Genomic DNA, 18,502 nt, shown 5'->3' with positions numbered 1-18,502 from the left:
ACACTTGTCTTTTTTATGTAAAAGAGGGAGAAGGGGAAGTAGAAAATAAAAAATAAATTGAGAGAGGAATCGGTTTACGAAAAATGCACCAATATGTTTTCTGTGGAGAATCATTAATTCAGCATAGACTGTCAGAAAGGGGAGGGGAAAGAGGGGATGTCATATATGGATTTCTAATGTGTCCTGTTAAAGTACTATTTTACAGGGACCGCATTTACCATGTTCTCTAAAATGACATTTCAGCTGGACAAATGATTCCCGCCGACATTTCACAAACAAACAAGCTAAACTAATAACATTGTCAAGCGAGCAGGCACTCTTATCTATGTTGAATCCATGTTTGATTCGTTTTTCTTGATGATAGAATAAACAAACAAGTAACATTTTGTTTTCTCCCAGAAAAGTATATATTTTGGATGAGCTTGGATTCCTCTGAGCACACAGAGTATTGGAGACTTCAAGCCACACAAGGAGACCCAGTACTTACACCGGTATTATAATGGCGCATTTCCACTGAGGATTTACCCCAGGGTTTTACCCAAAAGGCTCAGACTTTCTCTGTTTCCATCCACGCGGGCCGGCACCCGTGTCTCACTGGGTCATGGCTCCGGTGGACCTGCTCTGACTTGAAGCCAAGGCAAGGCCATGGGTACTTTTCGGCCTGCATAACAATGGCAAACTAGTAACTTTAAGATACTCACAAAGCAACAGTCTTGAATGATGCAGAGGTTGTTTATTCTGCTCACAAGTCGTCAGTGCCACAGTCCTGATGGAAACACTGGAGCTGGTGTGGGGGTAAGTCTCAGAGGAAAAGCACAGCCACAGAGTGTCACAGCTAGTAGTCGGTGGGCTCTGAGGTTCAGAATCATATCCTGAGCTAGGGACACTGCTATTTCTGGTCTTAACTTCTCTTGGGTAGGGGCAGCATTCGGAGATTTGGATGAAAAGCATGCCCAAATTCAACTGCCAGCTACTCATCCCCAGAAGATAAGATACGCATATTATTAGTAGATTTGGATAGAAAACACTGAAGTTTCTACAACTGTTTGAATCATGTATGTGAGTATAACATAACTTATTTAGCAGGCGAAACCCCGAGGACAAACCATTCAGATTTTGTTTTTGTTTTAGGTCACTCTTTTCAATGAGTTTATTGGGAAACCAGATTTCTAAGGGACCTTCTTGCAGTTCCTACCGCTTCCACTGGATGTCAACAGTCTTTAGAAATTAGTTGAGGTTATTCCTTTGTGTAATGAAGAAGTACGGCCATCTTGAAGGAGGGTCACTCGAAGTGTACTGTTAGTTAGAAGCGCGTGACCAGAAAGCTAGCCACAGTTGGTTTTTATCCTGTATTGAACACAGATCATCCCGTCTTCAATTTGATCTATTATTTACGTTAAAAAAATACCTAAAGTTGTATTATAAAAGTAGTTTGACATTTTTTGGCAAAGTTTACAGGTAACTTTTGAGATAATTTGGAACCGGTGTTTTTCTGGATCAAACGCGCCAAATAAATGGACATTTTGGATATATATCGACGGAATTAATCGAACAAAAGGACTATTTGTGATGTTTATTGGAGTGTCAACAACAGAAGCCCGTCAAAGGTGAGGCATGAATTATATTTTTATTTCTGAGTTTTGTGTCGTGCCTGCAGGGTTGAAATATGCTTCTCTCTTTGTTTACAATGGTGCTATCCTCAGATAATAGCATCGTTTGCTTTCGCGGGAAAAGCCTATTTGAAATCTGACATGTTGGCTGGATTCACAACCAGTGTAGCTTTAATTCGGTATCTTTCATGTGTGATTTAATGAAAGTTAGATTTTTATAATATTTCATTTGAATTTGGCGCTCTGCATTTTCTCTGTCTTTTTGCCAAGTGAGACAGTAAACTCTGAAGTTTAAACGCCTAAACTCAGATTTTTGCATATAAATATGAACTTTACCGAACAAAACATACATGTATTGTGTAACATGCAGTCCTATGAGTGTCATCTGATGAAGATCATCAAAGTTTAGTGATTAATTTTATCTCTTTCTGCTTTTTGTTACTCCTCTCTTTGGCTGGAAAAATGGCTGTCTTTTTCTGTGACTTGGCTCTAACCTAACATAATCGTTTGGTGTGCTTTCGTCGTAAAACCTTGTTGAAATCGGACACTTTTGCTGGATTTACTACAAGTGTATCTTTAAAATGGTGTAAAATACTTGTATGTTTGAGGAATTTAAATTATGGGATTTCTGTTTTGAATTTGGCGCCCTGCAGTTTCACTGGCTGTTGACGAGGTGGGACGCTACCGTCCCACATACCCTAGTGAGGTTAAGAGCAAAACATTGAGTAAATGCTGCTGTATGAGAGAATAAAATGTACAATTATTTTAAAAATCAAGTTGCTTTTTTTGGGGCCTATTATGATTGCCACTGCTTCTGTAGAGCCATAGGATGGGGAGGAAAGAAGCCTTGTTCAGACCGGTCTACACTGAGCTGCTGATCTGAGGATCCATCATAAGTTTCTAGGATTGATTACGCTATCCACTGCTGTGACCATATGGTTTACAGTGATTCAAAGCAGCACCCAGCAGGCAAAGCTGGTTAGAATGAAGTCATTCTGCTTTTGAACTGGTTGAAATGACGTTGTTTCAATGCATTTCAGTTTTTCTTGCTGGGTAGACTAACGCATACTGTCTGACACAGGACAGTAGTAGGGGAACAGTAAGAGCTCACTAGAATCTCAGCTGGAGGATTCTACCACCCAGAGAGCATGTTGACAAAGACTAGAAGTTTCAGTACCACTCTCTCTTCTTAAAGTGGTAGAAACTGGCCTGGGTGAGTCGGAAGCATATGAAAACAGAAGAGAAAAAGGGCAACATATGGAACAACGCTCTGGTGTGTCAGAGTGTGTGTGCTTTTACATTAGGCCCCATCACCGAGCTGCACCAGATGCATTGTGCCCATAGATTAAGGGTGTAGAGAGCTTATTGAAACTTCAGAGGGGGAAAATTTAATTACTGGGGGTGATCGGGGGTCTTTCTGGGCTGAGCAGCAGCAGCCTGTAAAGCAGTGAAATTTTACGTTTTTCAGCAGAGACCCCATTTTTCCCAATATTTATTTGAGGGAGCATGCAATTGGCATGCTGACTGCCGAATTTCCACCAGAGCTGTTGTCAGATAATTGAATGTTAGTTTATCTACCATAAGCCGCCTCCAACGTTGTTTTATAGAATTTGGCAGTACTTCCAACTGGCCTCACAACAGCAGACCACGCCAGCCCAGGACCTCCACATCCGGCTTCTTCACCTGCGGGATCGTTTGAGACCAGCCACCCAGACAGCTGATGAAACCGAGGAGTATTTCTGTCTGTAATAAAGCCATTTTATGGGGGAAACTCATTCTGATTGGCTGAGACAGGTTCCCAAGTAGGTGGGCCTATGCCCAGCAATGTGAAAACCATAGATAAGGGCCTAATGAATTTATTTCAATTGACTGATTTCCTTATATTCACTGTAACTCAGTAAAATTGTTGCGTTTATATTTTTGTTCAGTATATATTGTCCCATATGATAATCTGTGCTCTTAATGTTTTTTTGTTTTTTTACATTTGAGACTCCACCGCAGTACCCCACCGACCCCGACTTTGAATACCACTGCTTTAAAGGGGGTGATAGGTTTTGGTGGGTGAGTGCCAGACGTGCGTGCATATTTTGGAGCTGTATTACATCGAGGTAGCAGGGTCAGTACATCAACTCTGCAGACTTGTACTTCAGACAGAGAGGGAGGTGATCGTTCCTTTAAGATTATAGGGTGGGAAATGCAACATTAAAAATGAGGATTTTTTATGATTTACATCAAATTAATGAGATTGCGGGTATCAGCAGTTAAACTGGATGGACATCTTTAACATCTGTAGTTTAATCATTTGGTGATAATCATTCATTGCTACTCATCTAATTTCACTGATCCTGTCTGGGAACTGATTATAAATTTGCTTTTTATAACATCAAATATCAAAACCATTCAAAATATTATGAATCTATATATATTTTTTAAACTTAACAGGAAATAGCTCTGGTATGATATAGAAAACGGATTTCTCACTCACATTCTGTTGATTAAATGATTCGACTATAAATCACATATATATTTTAAAACCCATTTTCTAAAGCCATGGTGCTTTATTGCTTTTCAATTTACTAATTTACTGCTTAACAGTAAACACAACCTAATAAATGAAAATTACTTTTGTGCATGTAAACAAGAATTTGCATCATTACCTTTCCACTTCTGAGACTAATTTCTTGTCTGTGTGTGTTTAAGGTCAGCGTAAATAAGCAGCGACATTCACTCGCTCACCCTCTGATATTCCATCTCTACTCTGAATAATGGCTAGCTGCCTGGAGAACACCCAAGTGTTATAGGCCTGCACCCCTCTGTCACACACACAGTGGCAGTTATGAGGCACTGATAGTGAGTTACGACAACAGTGAATACCTCTGCACAGTGGGGCTAGTGGGCAGCACAGCGTAGAGGGTGTTTCGCTCTCATTCAACCTCAAAGATCTGGATGGGGTGCAGGGCATGTGTGGCATCAGCATAATACCACACTCTCTGGAGAGTGACCTGAATGGCACAGAGGCTGTAACTCAATGAGCGGACCGTCAGCTGGGATGTGCTCTTCTCTCTCCCCCTCTCTGCTTCAACCAACCCAGTGACACCCATGACAGCACAACCCCTCAGACAGCGAGGGTTAAAACGGCACGTCTCCCTCCATCTCAGTGTTGTGTTCTCCAGTAAACACGGCAATAAAACCGCAAGGTGTCACTTGCCTTATAAAGTCAACAGTAGTTTTTGACTTTTACTATACATGACATTATAAATTATTTGAACTTCGTCAAAAAGGTTGACAACCTATATGGTTAATAATTAGACGATTATGCAACTTAAACTATCATTAAATAGTATAACATATACATGTAATATATTCCACTAACTGTACGGTTAAATTAGAAAATTCTATTTTTGATTTAATCTAGATGAGAAAGGCCTGCGTTGATGACAAATTATGGTCCTTTTACAATGAATTATACACTTAATGAGAATCTGCTCTGTCAGGCAGCCACATTTAACCAGTACAGTATCAGAGTGTGTAGCCAGGCAGGCAGGGAGGCAGGCAGGCAGATGAACGTAACCTGATGTGTCTTTCTGGGGACCCTGTGTGAGGTTGGGAAAGGGCTGCTGTTTACTATTCTCAGTACACATCCCCATTGAGCAGGAACAAACGTGTGTGTGTGTGTGTGTGTGTGTGTGTGTGTGTGTTGTGCATGCTGGTGTGATTGACACACAAAGCATCTCCTGGCTGGCTCACTAGATGGATGGCTCACCTCTGTCTGATAAGCAGCGTTGCGCTCTCTGATGATCTCACAGGAGACAGCGTGGCTGCAGGGCAACTAGCAGGCAGCTGCCCTCAGACTTTAGACTAGAGCTTCCTATTGTTATGTACAGTCTCTCTCGCTACAGTTTCCATCTGTTCAGTCAGTCTGTCTTTTCTGTCTGTCTGTGAGCAGTGCACAGGAAAACAAACATGTCAAGGAGACGAGAAAACATTGGTTCCAGGGCTCTGTCTGAATCAAGTCGACAAGCACCTGCAAGGATCTGAAGACAGGGTGAGGACATTAGGAGAGGGCCTTGCCTCAGCATGAAGAAAATAAACACACCACTACTCTCTCACACACACACACCAACCAATAAACACATACTAGCACCATATAGAACCAAAACAACCCAGAGACATGTGAGGGATAGAGTAATGAAGAAATACCTAGATCCACTTCAAATGAATACATTAACAGGGAATGGTGTTAACCTGTGAAAGTAATGGTTGAGTAAAGCATAGCGGTGAGAGATGTGTCTGTCTGCTTTGTCCTTCGCTTGCAACTCTGGAGCTTCCCCATCACTTCAATGGACTAACGGTAAACTCCCAGCAATGTGCACATAAAAGGATGTTGTCTTGAAACGCCGCACAGACAGAAATAAGGTAGATTAGAGATAAAACCCCTCCCTACTATACCCCATATCACACACTGTTGCTTTGCCATAATTACCACCCCAAAGTGCATAATGTCTTATTGTTCAGATGGGTTAAAGCCCCCCCAGTCATGGAACGTTTTCTCTGCTCATCAAACTGTAAATATGGTTAATTGTCTCTATGGGGAGGAAAATGTAAAGACTTAAGATGGGGTAACCTTTTCCATCAAATGGTTTTAGTGATACATTCATTTGGAGTGGGAGAAGGAGTGGGTGGCTGCTGGCCCTGTGATAGGAACCAAAATCTTCACACACCTGCAACAGAGAAAGGGGGGAGGGGGAAAAAAGCAACACAAATGCGCCCTACAAAAAGAACAGAATGGATCAACAGCTGGTGGGGAAGGGAAGGCAAACCTTTTCACCAGGTCCTTGAAATAAAGGCTGCAGGAAGCTAGAACATTTTGGTGGACTTCAAACTCTTTGCCTTCAACAATTATTTTCAGGTCTGTAAACTCTTTCGCTCTGCGCTGTTGGTTCAACTCCTTCAACATCTCTGTAGAACAAAGAAGAAACAAGACAATGCCATGTTCCGATTTAGAATAAGAATTCTCACTATTTTATACAAATATGATCATAGAAAGATATCATGGCAACAAAATAATAAATAGAAAGACAATAGAAATGGGCAGATTATAAAAACATTATGGCCACAGCTTTCATTATATTGCAGAGAAGAGAAAATACATAGTTTCATAGTAAACAATTCAGTATTATAGGCAGGGAATGTGTGCCTATGTATAATAAAATAAGCAAGCCCTGCAATTCTACAGTTGTGTACTGAGGAGTTAGTGATTTTAAGCAGAACAGTCTAGAAGGTATTATAATATACATTGCGCATGCAGCTGATAAAGGTTAGGATTAATATGAAAGACAAAACATTTGACTACTGTTGGATTTTGTAAATTCACTTACTCTATGAATTCAACTAAAGGAACAACCAACTAAAAGAGATGTGCTTTGAAAACAAGAGACACTTGAATTAATAATGCATTATTCACCATTAGTCATTTTACCAGCAGCATCCTACCCTGGGTACAAGTTAATCCATTGAACCTTGCTGAACTAAACACTGTCCAAGCCAGAAAAACGAAATAAATAAAAACATCTACACACTTGTCTCATAAATATCACTGGGCAACACGAAGAACATGGTTTAGTCAATGGAAGGACTAGGCCTGCTGTAGAGACAGAGTCAGAGCTTGTTTCTTTGTTTTAATGAGCCACCATGAGGAGATACTGAGTGTACCAGACAGCAGGGGACCAACATCTAATATGTAACAGTGTACAGAGGGCAATCTATACTACTGTAATATGTATTCAGCAGGAAACCGCCAACAGTACTGTAGCACCGGCCTGTTCAGTGTGGCCGTAATGCACCCTGCAAAACAAAAACATGCCTTAAGGCCAAAGTGGCCGTTGTGCCTTTGGGCTGAATATAATAATTATAATGTCCTTCTCCCGGCTGCCAATCGCCCTGCTCCGAAGCACCTCACTCAGACGGCTCTCTCAATTCTTATTAGCCAATGTCAGTCACGTGATCGGGTTATTCTCACATGCATCGCAGCTCCGAAGTAGGCTACTAGTGAACACACATCGGGGATGCAACAGCGCGCGAGTGCATATCTACTATCCCCCCATAACACAAAAGTTGCCCTATTCTATTGGTCAGCTTGTCATTCTGTGCGAAAAAGAAATATGACACGGACAATAGATCCCAAATTAATACAACCACTGCACGTAAAATAAAATGTTTTTAATAGCACTGAGGTTGATGCAGAAGATCAGAATGTTTCACTTAAAATGCTGATACATTATAAGGCTATTTCTTCACATTATAAGAGCAGCAATGCAACACGGCAGTAGGATATAAACACAAATGTTGCAAAATGCAATTAGGGGAAAACACTGTTCTACAAAGCACACCAAACAAATATCCTTTGGAAATGTAGAAAGAGGGGATATCTAAAGATGCAACAACTAGCATGGGAAGTTAATATGAGTAGGATTGTGTCGTTGGCTGCTGGACAACGAAAAAAAGTTGAGAACGTGAGAAAAATGGTTTGAATGGGATTTGAGGAAATGTTTATAAAATCATTCCCTCAACATTCCAATGGATGGAATACAGTAAGACATGCCTACAAAATAGAACAAAAACATCCAGGTTCTAAACAATTATGTTCATGGTTAAATAGTTTTAAAATGTTGACAGCCCCCGCACAGATTGCAAGGTGGGTGATGGCGCACAACAGGCACATGCCTTTCTCTCCTATTGGAACAAACAGTTCCTTGAGCATGACAGAATCAAGCCGTTAGACTAATATTAATTTGAATGATATTTGTCAAACACGACTGGCGTTTAGCCTATATGTGTAAGTAAAAGTCTCATTCAAGTTTGGCAACATTTTCAGGCGCATCAGTCTGGACACGAGACTAGCCAATATGCACTTGACATGTAGGCAAATTATGTACATTTAAATACTTGTTTTTTTTTTAAACAGAATAGCTAGTGTTTAGTTAATGGCCTTGGTGCCCTGGCAGATGGCCTTGGTGCCCTGGCAGATGGCCTTGGTGCCCTGGCAGACTGGGCACCTCTTGATGGGCAAATGGCCGTGTGCCTAAAATCACAATATTTCAGGCCTGCTGTAGCATAAGTGTATATGCGGGACCCTGGTCAGTCCAACTGTTACTGGCTAAAGACAAGTCTGCCTGGCCTTCATGTCACATCTGAGATGGACATACCCTGTGAATAGATGAAAATTAACCCCCAACAACTGATACAGGGTCAGATATTTGTTTATCATTGTAAAAGTTAAGTTCTTGTAAAAAAAGGTATTAGCGGTTAGGGTAATCTGATCTTAGATGTGTTTAAGGGCAACTTCTACATCAAGTCACGAAATTCAGTTGACCGTATAAAGCTTTCAACAGAGCATTTCATACTTCTCCAAATCTCTGCACGGCTCAGGCAATGTCTCCTCTTCTTGCTACACTCAAATTCACAAAGTGGAATCGGCAAAGCTGCAAAACCCCCAGCCGTGGATGGCTGTTAAGTCTGTTGTAATGGACCATCACGGCTCCGCAGACATGTACTGTGAATTAAACTGAACTCTGCACTGACACACCCACCCAGCCACATGATCACAGTCTAGCCATGGACTAGTGAGCTGCTACTGTACTATCCACACTCATCATTTGTCTCAAACAGGGGAGGTGTGTGTGTGTTCGCTTGTCTAATTGCATGCGTGCGTATGCTGTCTACTGGTTTATGCACAACTTATCAGATGAGCGATTGGATCCACTGTGACAAAGTAAAGCAGTTTAGTTTGTGTTATCATAGAACACTCAGTCAGTCTACCTACCGTACGCCCACCTCGGACTCAAACACCCAGGATTCAATTAACCTACTCTGACATTAGCCCCACTGTTTGGCTGGAAATACTCCATCATTTAGCTTTTTCTTTCTCGACTGACACTAGCAGCTCACTGGCAAATTAATTCTGCAGACTAAATTATACAGTATTAAGCCGTATGACAAATAAGAGCAATTCAAGATGGAGCCGTTCGGTGGCTGCATGTGGAAATCCCTCTAAGCAGAGGATCCAGATGTATCACAGCAAGGAATTAAGTGACTGAAATGGCCTGTTCCTGACCATTAACCGCACTGAATGCAATGCTAGAATTGGAAGAAATGCATGAATAAATAGGCCATTCTCTTGTGGCATAAAGACAGCCTTGGCATCATTAGGGCGAACAACTAAATCAAATCTACATTACCCTCAGCCTCCTGTAATCAGTAGAGAGCGAGAGGAGTTGTAGTTGTCAACTTCAAGGCCCCCTACAACAGACTGCAAATAGAGTCAAACAGCCACTTGTGATAATATTGCCTCCTATTGTAAACTAACGCATACACGCACAACACACTCTACAAAAAAGTAACAGCCTTCAACATTCTCCGGCCCTGTCCTAGTCTACACGGCACTCCAGTGCTGCTTGGCGCAGTTGGACAGCCATCTGATTACTGTGCAGCACTGTGAATACGTGGTAATTGGAGTTTGCATTGTGTGTCCCCAGCAACCAACATGGCTCTCACCTTTAATCTAGCACAGCGCACTGCATCCATTTACCCCACCACTCGGACTCAGTCAAAAGGAAGGAGAGAAAACTAATGAGAAAGAGAACCATGGTTGTCAGCAAACAACGGTTTGTGCAGGACAGACACCTGAATGGCTGATGGAAAAGCTAATTATGGTGCATTTGTGTGGGTCGCCCGTCGCCCCGTGGGCCCCTAGAACAACCCATCATATCTGGGAGCGTGAAATAGCACACCGAGTCTCCTTTACCCTCTCTGTCAACAGGGAGTGTGGAGGAAGAGAGTCAGATTCAATATGACCATGGAGGTCCATAAAGACCACGATACCATTTCACAACACTAGTGGAGAATGGGACGGGGAAGGTACTGGTGATGCTGTTGGGTTCTGCTGTTACCCACATTAATATATGCACAGCTAACCGTTTCTTTCGACAAATACACAGATACCGAATACAATGTTGAAAAGGAAGGAGAACACTTGTGCACTATTACACTAGTAGCAGAGGATTGTTAAGGGTATTGGTAATACTGTTGAATTACACTGAACAATTTAAAGGGTGGCTGCCAACTTATTTTGTGATAATTGTTTATTTTTACCTTTTCATTTCTTGTGTTTTTGTTCTACCTTATGTTTAGTATTGCATTGTTGGGTTTAGAGCTTGCAAGAAAGGCATCTCACTCTACGTGCGCACATGACATTAAAACAACTTGAAAGGACAACATCCACTCTTTAGATTAGGGATAGGCCCACAAAAAACAATGACTCATCATTAAAGGGCGCAGTTGCTCACGGGTCTGCGTACCCACATCCATCCCGTTTTAAGTTTGCTGCAATTCTCCACATTTTGCCATGGAGTGGAGAGAATATTTTGCAGCTAATTTTGTGCAATTCTCTTAATTTTGCCATGGGGCGGTGAGGAAAATGTCATGCAATTTTGAACATTTTGTCACAGTGTGTAGAGAAATGTTTGCAGTTTTTAATATGATATTTACGTGAGACTGACTAACAAAATCAATGGAAGACCCCTAGCCAGTAATGCGCCCATGATAAAAAGTTTAGATAGGATGCCCGCTAAACTAATTTAGCAATCTAAAAAAAAATTAGCTGACATGGGCTAATTGACTGACTATCAGTGACTGACATAACAGATAAACTGCTATTCTACTATTCGAACTCGTAACAGTAAGTTGAGACTCCGACTGACTTTCCCCCAAAAAAAACATTTATCCAGGGGCCTTCAGTTGCCCATCCCTGCTTGAGTTCGACCACAGTGGGTATTTATGAGCCTTGTGGAACACTGAAACATCCCTTATTATAACTGAGAGCTACATGACAACATGTAAACAGTGTCCCAGTTAAACTGCCTACCCTAGTAACCCAAACATAACGTTGCCCCAGGTCAAATCAGCCAATGGTATGCACCCATTACCCTTCACAGTAGCCAATCAGAGCGCTCTGTTTTGTGTACTGTAGAAAGCTGTAGACAAAGGCATCATTATACATCGTTCTGTGATTGGCTACTGGGAAGAGATGGCAGAGCATGCCATTGGCTGCCAAAACTTGGAGCAATTTCATGGTTGTATCTTTTGGTCGTATGGGTCTCTGAAAGACTGCCATTTGTACATTCTATATCAGCAGTGAAAAAAAAGTCGGTCACAGTTTGTAATGCACATATTAAATGGAACTCACAATAACTGATCCATTGGGAAACCAAAACAAAAAAACATTACGAGTCAATCAAATGTACAGTAGGGGTGACCAGCCCACTGAAATTGTTACGGTTCGACTGAAGTCCAGTCCATATTATACTTTAGCATATCACAAGAGCATATATTTTATAATCACCTATCTTGCTCCATCTATTTTTCACCATGTGTTTTGTAATTTAAATAGAGAATGTATTTTTTACAGTATTACATTATTTTATTTTTTTATCAGAATCCTTCATCTTCTGTTGAATGCAGTCCAAAAACTAAGCTATTAAAGACACTGCCAATATCCCTGGAGCAACATGATATTTTAAGTAACAAGTCAAGTAACCTAATGCATTCAAGTGTTGCTCTAGTAATATTGACATGCGTAGTCTGGCCTTTTGGTTCCCGACTTCACACTATTTACAATCAATCCATCCACCACTCTTCGGGTAATTAGGCTGAAGTAACTGGTGTAGCTAGTCAATAACTCAACATCCAACTCAATACTGACCCCAGTGCTGGACGCTTTTTTAACTACTGTAGTCTATTGAATGCTGTTCTATCTGAAGAGACCATGGCTCACTCAGCATCTCCGTCTTGTCTATGGACGGTGGTTGTAAATGTTATTGGCTGGACTTGCATCCATGTAGTTGTAAAACATGACACTAGTTTTCTTTTAGTTTAGACAGCATAGATTATTTAAGTATAAATTAGATTCAAAATAGAGAACTATGGAAATAAAATAAGTTACTGCTAAATTAACTTCAGCTCTGCTGTTAGTTTACTGTTAATGGATGTCTTTGTCACATTCTATATTCAAAATAAGTATTATATATATATATATATTATATATTATTACTATTTTCTCACCAACAAAAAAATTAAATTGTTTTAGACAGAATTTAAAATACATTTTTATCAATCCAATAGATTTTTTAAGTTTTGAGACTAATGGAACAAGGTACAATACATCAAATAAATATAACGGATCATTTATAAAGGCAATTCTAATAATGTATTTAATTTCAATTGTATTAATTTTACTCTACAAAGGGCATAAAGGTGCACCTTTGTGTAAAGAAAGATAATTTGCTTTTCTAACGTTTGTTCTGCAAACAAAGATTTTTTTTTAATTGTGCCAAATTTGAATAAAGGATTAAATAATAAATAGGGCAATAAATGAATGATAGCGACACTGTTTGATTGTGAAATTTATATGTAGATTAAAGTAAAAACAAGTCCGAAAAATAATTACAAGAAATACTAAAATACATGGATTTTAAATCAGTAATGAGTGAAGGTCTATGACTAGGCTGGACTCAAGTAGTGCTTGCTGGAATTCTGGATCATATAGTTGGCGAAGGAGGCTGGGTCCTACCAGCCTGGTTAACGCTAATTCTCTCTCATCCTCAGGCCTCCATTTTGATTCAGTTCTACCAGTGAAGGTGCTTCCTTTCCAAAGACCAATTAGCAAAGATCTAGCAACTTCATTTACTTGGGACTCTGTTGGCTGACATGTTATTCAAATAAATAATGTGCATTATCAACATTTATTAACTGGGACAAAAACAGTATTATAATGAATAAAAACCTATTTTATTAAATATCTTCAACAATAATAAGTATTTAAAATTATGTGAATTTAGCTGTTTTGCCGAGTCTCGGTCAAATTAAGACTCTGGAGGACAAATTGCCGACATCAACACTTCTTCCAGCCAATATAGAGGAAAAAACAAAAACATCTCCAATATACATACAAAAGCAAGTGGACACAACTTAGTGGATTCGGCTATTTCAGCCACACCCGCTGCTGACTGGTGTATAAAATCGAGCACACAGCCATGCAATCTCCATACACAAAACATTGGCCGTAGAATGGCCCGTACTGAAGAGCTCAGTGACTTTCAATGTGGCACCGTCAAAGGATGCCACCTTTCCAAAAAGTCAGTTAGTCAAATTTCTGCCCTGCTAGGACTGCCCTGGTCAACTGTAAGTGCTGTTATTGTGAAGTGGAAAAGTCTTGGCGCAACAACGGCTCAGCCGTGAAATGGTAGGCCATACAAGCGCACAGAACGAGAACACCTAGTGCTGAAGCTCGTAAAAAGTGTCTGTCCACGGTTGCAACACTCACTACCGAGTTCCAAACTGCCTCTAGAAGCAACGTCAGCACAAGAACTGGTCGTCGGGAGTGTCATGAAATGGGTTCCATGGCTGAGCAGCCGCACACAAGCCTAAGATCACCATGCGCAATGCCAAGCGAAGAGCTGGAGTGGTGTAAAGCTCGCCGCCATTGGACTCCTGAGCAGTGGAAACGCATTCTCTGGCGTGATGAATTACGCTTCACCATCTGGCAGTCCGACGGACGATTCTGGGTTTGGCGGATGCCAGGAGAACACTACCTGCCCCAATGCATAGTGCCAACTGTAAAGTTTGGTGGAGAAGGAATAATGGTCTGGAGCCGTTTTGAGGTCCATACAGAAATGGTTTATGAGATCGGTGTGGAAGAACTTGACTGGCCTGCACAGAGCCCTGAACTCAAACCCATTGGGATGAATTGGAACGCCGACTGCAAGCCAGGCTTAATCGCCCAACATCAGTGCCCGACGTCACTTATGCTCGTGGCTGAATGGAAGCAAGTCCCCAACACAGCAATGTTCCAGCATCTAGTGGAACGCCTTCCCAGGAGAGTGGAGGCTGTTATAACAGCATGGGGGGAGTGCGAGGAGCAGGTATCCCCATACTTTGGGTCATGTCGCTTTTTGTTTGTTTTTTACTGACAGTAACAGAGAGCCCAAGCAAAAGACTTGGTCAATATGTCTCTTTTCTGGCACAAAGCCCTGTGAGAAATGCATCAATGAACAGGCAAGCAGCAGGTAGCCTAGTGGTTACAGCATTGAGCCAGTAACCAACAGGTTGCTGGATCAAATCCCCAAGCTGACAAGGTAATAATCTGTCGTTCTGCCCCTGAGCAAGGCAGTTAACCCACTGTTCCCCGAGCGCCGAAGACGTGGATGTCGATTAACTTCTTATGGCTGCAGGGGCAGTATTGAGTAGCTTGGATGAAAGGTGCACAGAGGTGCCCAGAGTAAACGGCCTGCTCCTCAGTCATAGTTGCATATTATTATTAGTATTGGATAGAAAACAATCTGAAGTTTCTAAAACTATTTGAATTATGTCTGTGAGTATAACAGAACTCATATGGCAGGCAAAAACATGAGAAGTTCCACTTCCTGTTTGGATTTTTTCTGAGGCTGGTAGATTTTCAACCAAGCTCCCATTGAAATTACAGCGAGATATCGATGACTTTTCACTTCCTACGGCTTCCACTAGATGTCAACAGTCAATAGAACTTTGTCTGATGACTCTACTGTGACGGGGGGCCGAAGGAGACAGGAATGAGTCACCACTGCCATGAGGTGACCATTTGTTCACCATGCGCGTTCACATAAGAGGGAGCTCTGTTCCATCGCTCATCTGAAGTCAATGTAATTCTCCGGTTGGAACGTTATTCAAGATGTATGTTAAAAACATTCTAAAGATTGATTCAATACATCGTTTGACATGTTTCTACGGACTGTTACGGAACGTTTGGACATTTTGCCAGGTTTTAGTGAACGCGCTTTCCTGACATTGGATTTGTATACCAAACACGCGACAAAAATAGCTATTATGGACATAGATGGACATTACCGAAAAAAACGAACATTTCTTGTGGAAGTGGGAGTCCTGGGAGTGCATTCCGACGAAGATCAACAAAGGTAAGTGAAGATTTATAATGCTTTTTATGAGTTTTGTTGACTGCACAATTTGGCGGGTAACCGTATGGCTTGCTTTTGTGGCTGAACGCTGTTTTCAGATTATTGAATATTGTGTTTTGCCGTAAAGCTTTTTGAAATCTGACACAGCGGTTGCATTAAGAACAAGTGTATCTTTAATTCTATGTAAAACATGTATCTTTCATCAAAGTTTATGATGAGTATTTCTGTTATTTGACGTGGCTCTCTGCAATTTCTCCGGATATTTTGGAGGCATTTCTGAACATGGCGCCAATGTAAACGGAGGTTTTTGGATATAAATATGAACTTAATCGAACAAGACATATGTATTGTGTAATATGAAGTCCTATGAGTGTCATCTGATAAAATTAATCACTAACCTTTGATGATCTTCATCTCTATTTGTGCTATTTGTGACTCCTCTCTTTGGCTGGAAAAATGGCTGAATTTTTCTTTGAGTTGGTGGTGACCTTAACATAATCGTTTGTGGTGCTTTTGCTGAAAAGCCTATTTGAAATCGGACACTTTGGTGGGATTAACAACAAGATCACCTTTAAAATGGTATAAGTATGTTTGAGGAATTTTAATTATGAGATTTCTGTTTGAATTTGGCGCCCTGCACTTTCACTGGCTGTTGTCATATCGATCCCGTTACTGGGATTGCAGCCATAAGAAGTTAAGGCAGCCCCCGACACCGCTCTGATTCAGAGGTACATTTCAGTTGAAGGCATTCAGTTGTACAACTGACTAGGTATCCCCCTTTACTTTTCCCTTTCCCAATCTGCAATAAGTTCTCAAAGAAGAAGTCTCAGCAGGGGAGGGAGAGGTCACTAACAGCACACAAAGACCTTTTACAACGCACAAAGCTTTCCAAATCTGGGCGTCTTGACTGGCAGTTGAACGTGACAACCCACGCCATCACCTTGTGCCAGTAGTGGTGCAAGCCATTAGGTATTAAAACCGAGAAGGGTTCTGAAGACAGGCCAACAGGAATGAGTTGGTGGTGGCAGCTACTGTATACTTCAGACAGCTACTGTATACTACACTACATGCCAGCGTTTCTAGGTGTGACACACCATGTCAAATCGACTGCTATGAAGCTGAATAAACATAGTTCTTCATTCATAAAGGCAAGATCAATCAGCCTTGGTAGAAAGTGGAGTCCAAAAGACAGACAGCAGCACCCCAAGGCCATCAAACAGCAGCCCTAATGGAACTGACACTAAACCACCACCCTGGGGAAAATCTAGCCTACCTTGCCATGTAAAGAGGGCGGAACATTTACATTTACATTTAAGTCATTTAGCAGACGCTCTTATCCAGAGCGACTTACAAATCGGAAAGTTCGGAAAGTTCATACAACTGTAGTAGTAGCAAACATAGTAGCTTAACAGCCTGCCCATCTCAGAAACAGCCTTGGACTGTTGATCTATAGCTGCACAACTAGGTAGGTCTACCCGTATGCAAAAAGGCCTTTGAAGGAAAAACAAGAGTCTTGGATGATTTTACAGCCTATTTATATACTAACTTTAACCAAAAAGCACCCAGGTGTTCATTTCAGCTGGTGAATGAACTTTAATAGTTATTCACTCATTCAAGCAAATGTTCACATGCATTTATGCTTATCCAAAACACAAATGAACGCCTAAGGAAGACAAATTCAAGTTCTTGTGTGATGTTAACTTCAAGGTAGCGAGCATAGTCACTGAGTGCTTATTATTACAAGTACAAAACGGATCTTAATATTTAATACATTCCTTTCACTCTAGACATATTGTCAGTTGATTGCTACCCAGTCAAGGTGAATAACACAGTGCTAGGGTGGAAATCTTTGAAACACCTAAAAAAAAATCTGGTTGTGCTGATTGATATTACTAGATATTGCTGCACTGTCAGAACTAGAAGCACAAGCACTTCGCTACATTGCCAATAACATCTGCAAGCCATGTGTATGTAAACAAAACAATTTGATTTTCTAGTGGCACTACAGCCTTAGAGAAATGTCCCTGATGAGGATGTTTATTAATCTAGCTGCTCAGTGATCCTCAGCAGTCTTGTCTGGCCCTGGACTGATCCCCATCAGCAGTCTTGTCTGTTCCTGGACTGAGAGGGGGAGAACGAGAGAGCAAGAGAAGGGGGGACCCTGTCCCATGGGAGCCATGAAATGGGACACTATGTGGACCATTGATTTCTTCACCAATAGACTGACACACAGATGGAGGGCCCCAAATATAGTATACAGCACCACATGCCCTATGATCTACTACTATATTCTCCAGACCCCATGGTCTGAAACTCACACGCAGGGAGGGGCACTAAATTGTATACAAGAACACACGTCACTACTCGATCCTGTTGTCTACCATTGGAGCCCAGGACCAGACATACTGTACACAGAGCAGTAATACAGCAGTCAAACAAACAAAGGAATAGTCTGAACACAGAGCCGTGGGAGCTATAGGGAGGGCTGGGCGATATGGAATTAATTGAAAGAAATGTTTAAGCGCGATGTTCCATATGCCTGTATCGCAAGAATCAAGTCTCACTTTTATGAGCGTTTGTCTTTTTAGTCTCGTCTCCTTCGCTTCTTCTGTGCTGTGTGCACCTTCCCGCATACCAAGCCCAGCCCGCTGGCACGCACAACAAACACGAAAGGACACTTCTTTCCGCTCTGACAATAAGCAGCTTCAACTCGCTATTTGCATTTGAGGTTTGGTTCAACAGAATCGTTCATATGGACACCAAAAAACACAGACATAATATTTTACTGTAATAGAGATGTTAAAAAGGGTATCAGTAGGAAGTTTCTCAACTTCCAACATTTAGAACAGAGCAGACCCTACTAAAAATGGAAGTATCAATGAACAC

General features: G+C 41.3%; 1 protein-coding gene across 3 annotated transcripts in view; it reads right to left on the bottom strand.

Annotated features, from left to right (window-relative positions):
• The window catches only part of LOC139582718 (kelch-like protein 29), a 341,969-nt gene that overhangs the window by 72,550 nt on the left and 250,917 nt on the right, over positions 1–18,502 (bottom strand). For all 3 annotated transcript variants that reach the window (XM_071412971.1, XM_071412973.1, XM_071412974.1), the window contains one exon: positions 6,431–6,569. In XM_071412971.1, coding sequence (XP_071269072.1) covers positions 6,431–6,569 — 139 coding nt within the window. The remainder of the gene's footprint in view (positions 1–6,430; positions 6,570–18,502) is intronic.

This window comes from Salvelinus alpinus, chromosome 8 (genome assembly GCF_045679555.1).
Source record: "Salvelinus alpinus chromosome 8, SLU_Salpinus.1, whole genome shotgun sequence".
Classification (NCBI taxonomy): domain Eukaryota; kingdom Metazoa; phylum Chordata; class Actinopteri; order Salmoniformes; family Salmonidae; genus Salvelinus; species Salvelinus alpinus.
This window is presented reverse-complemented; position numbering and strand designations above follow the sequence as displayed.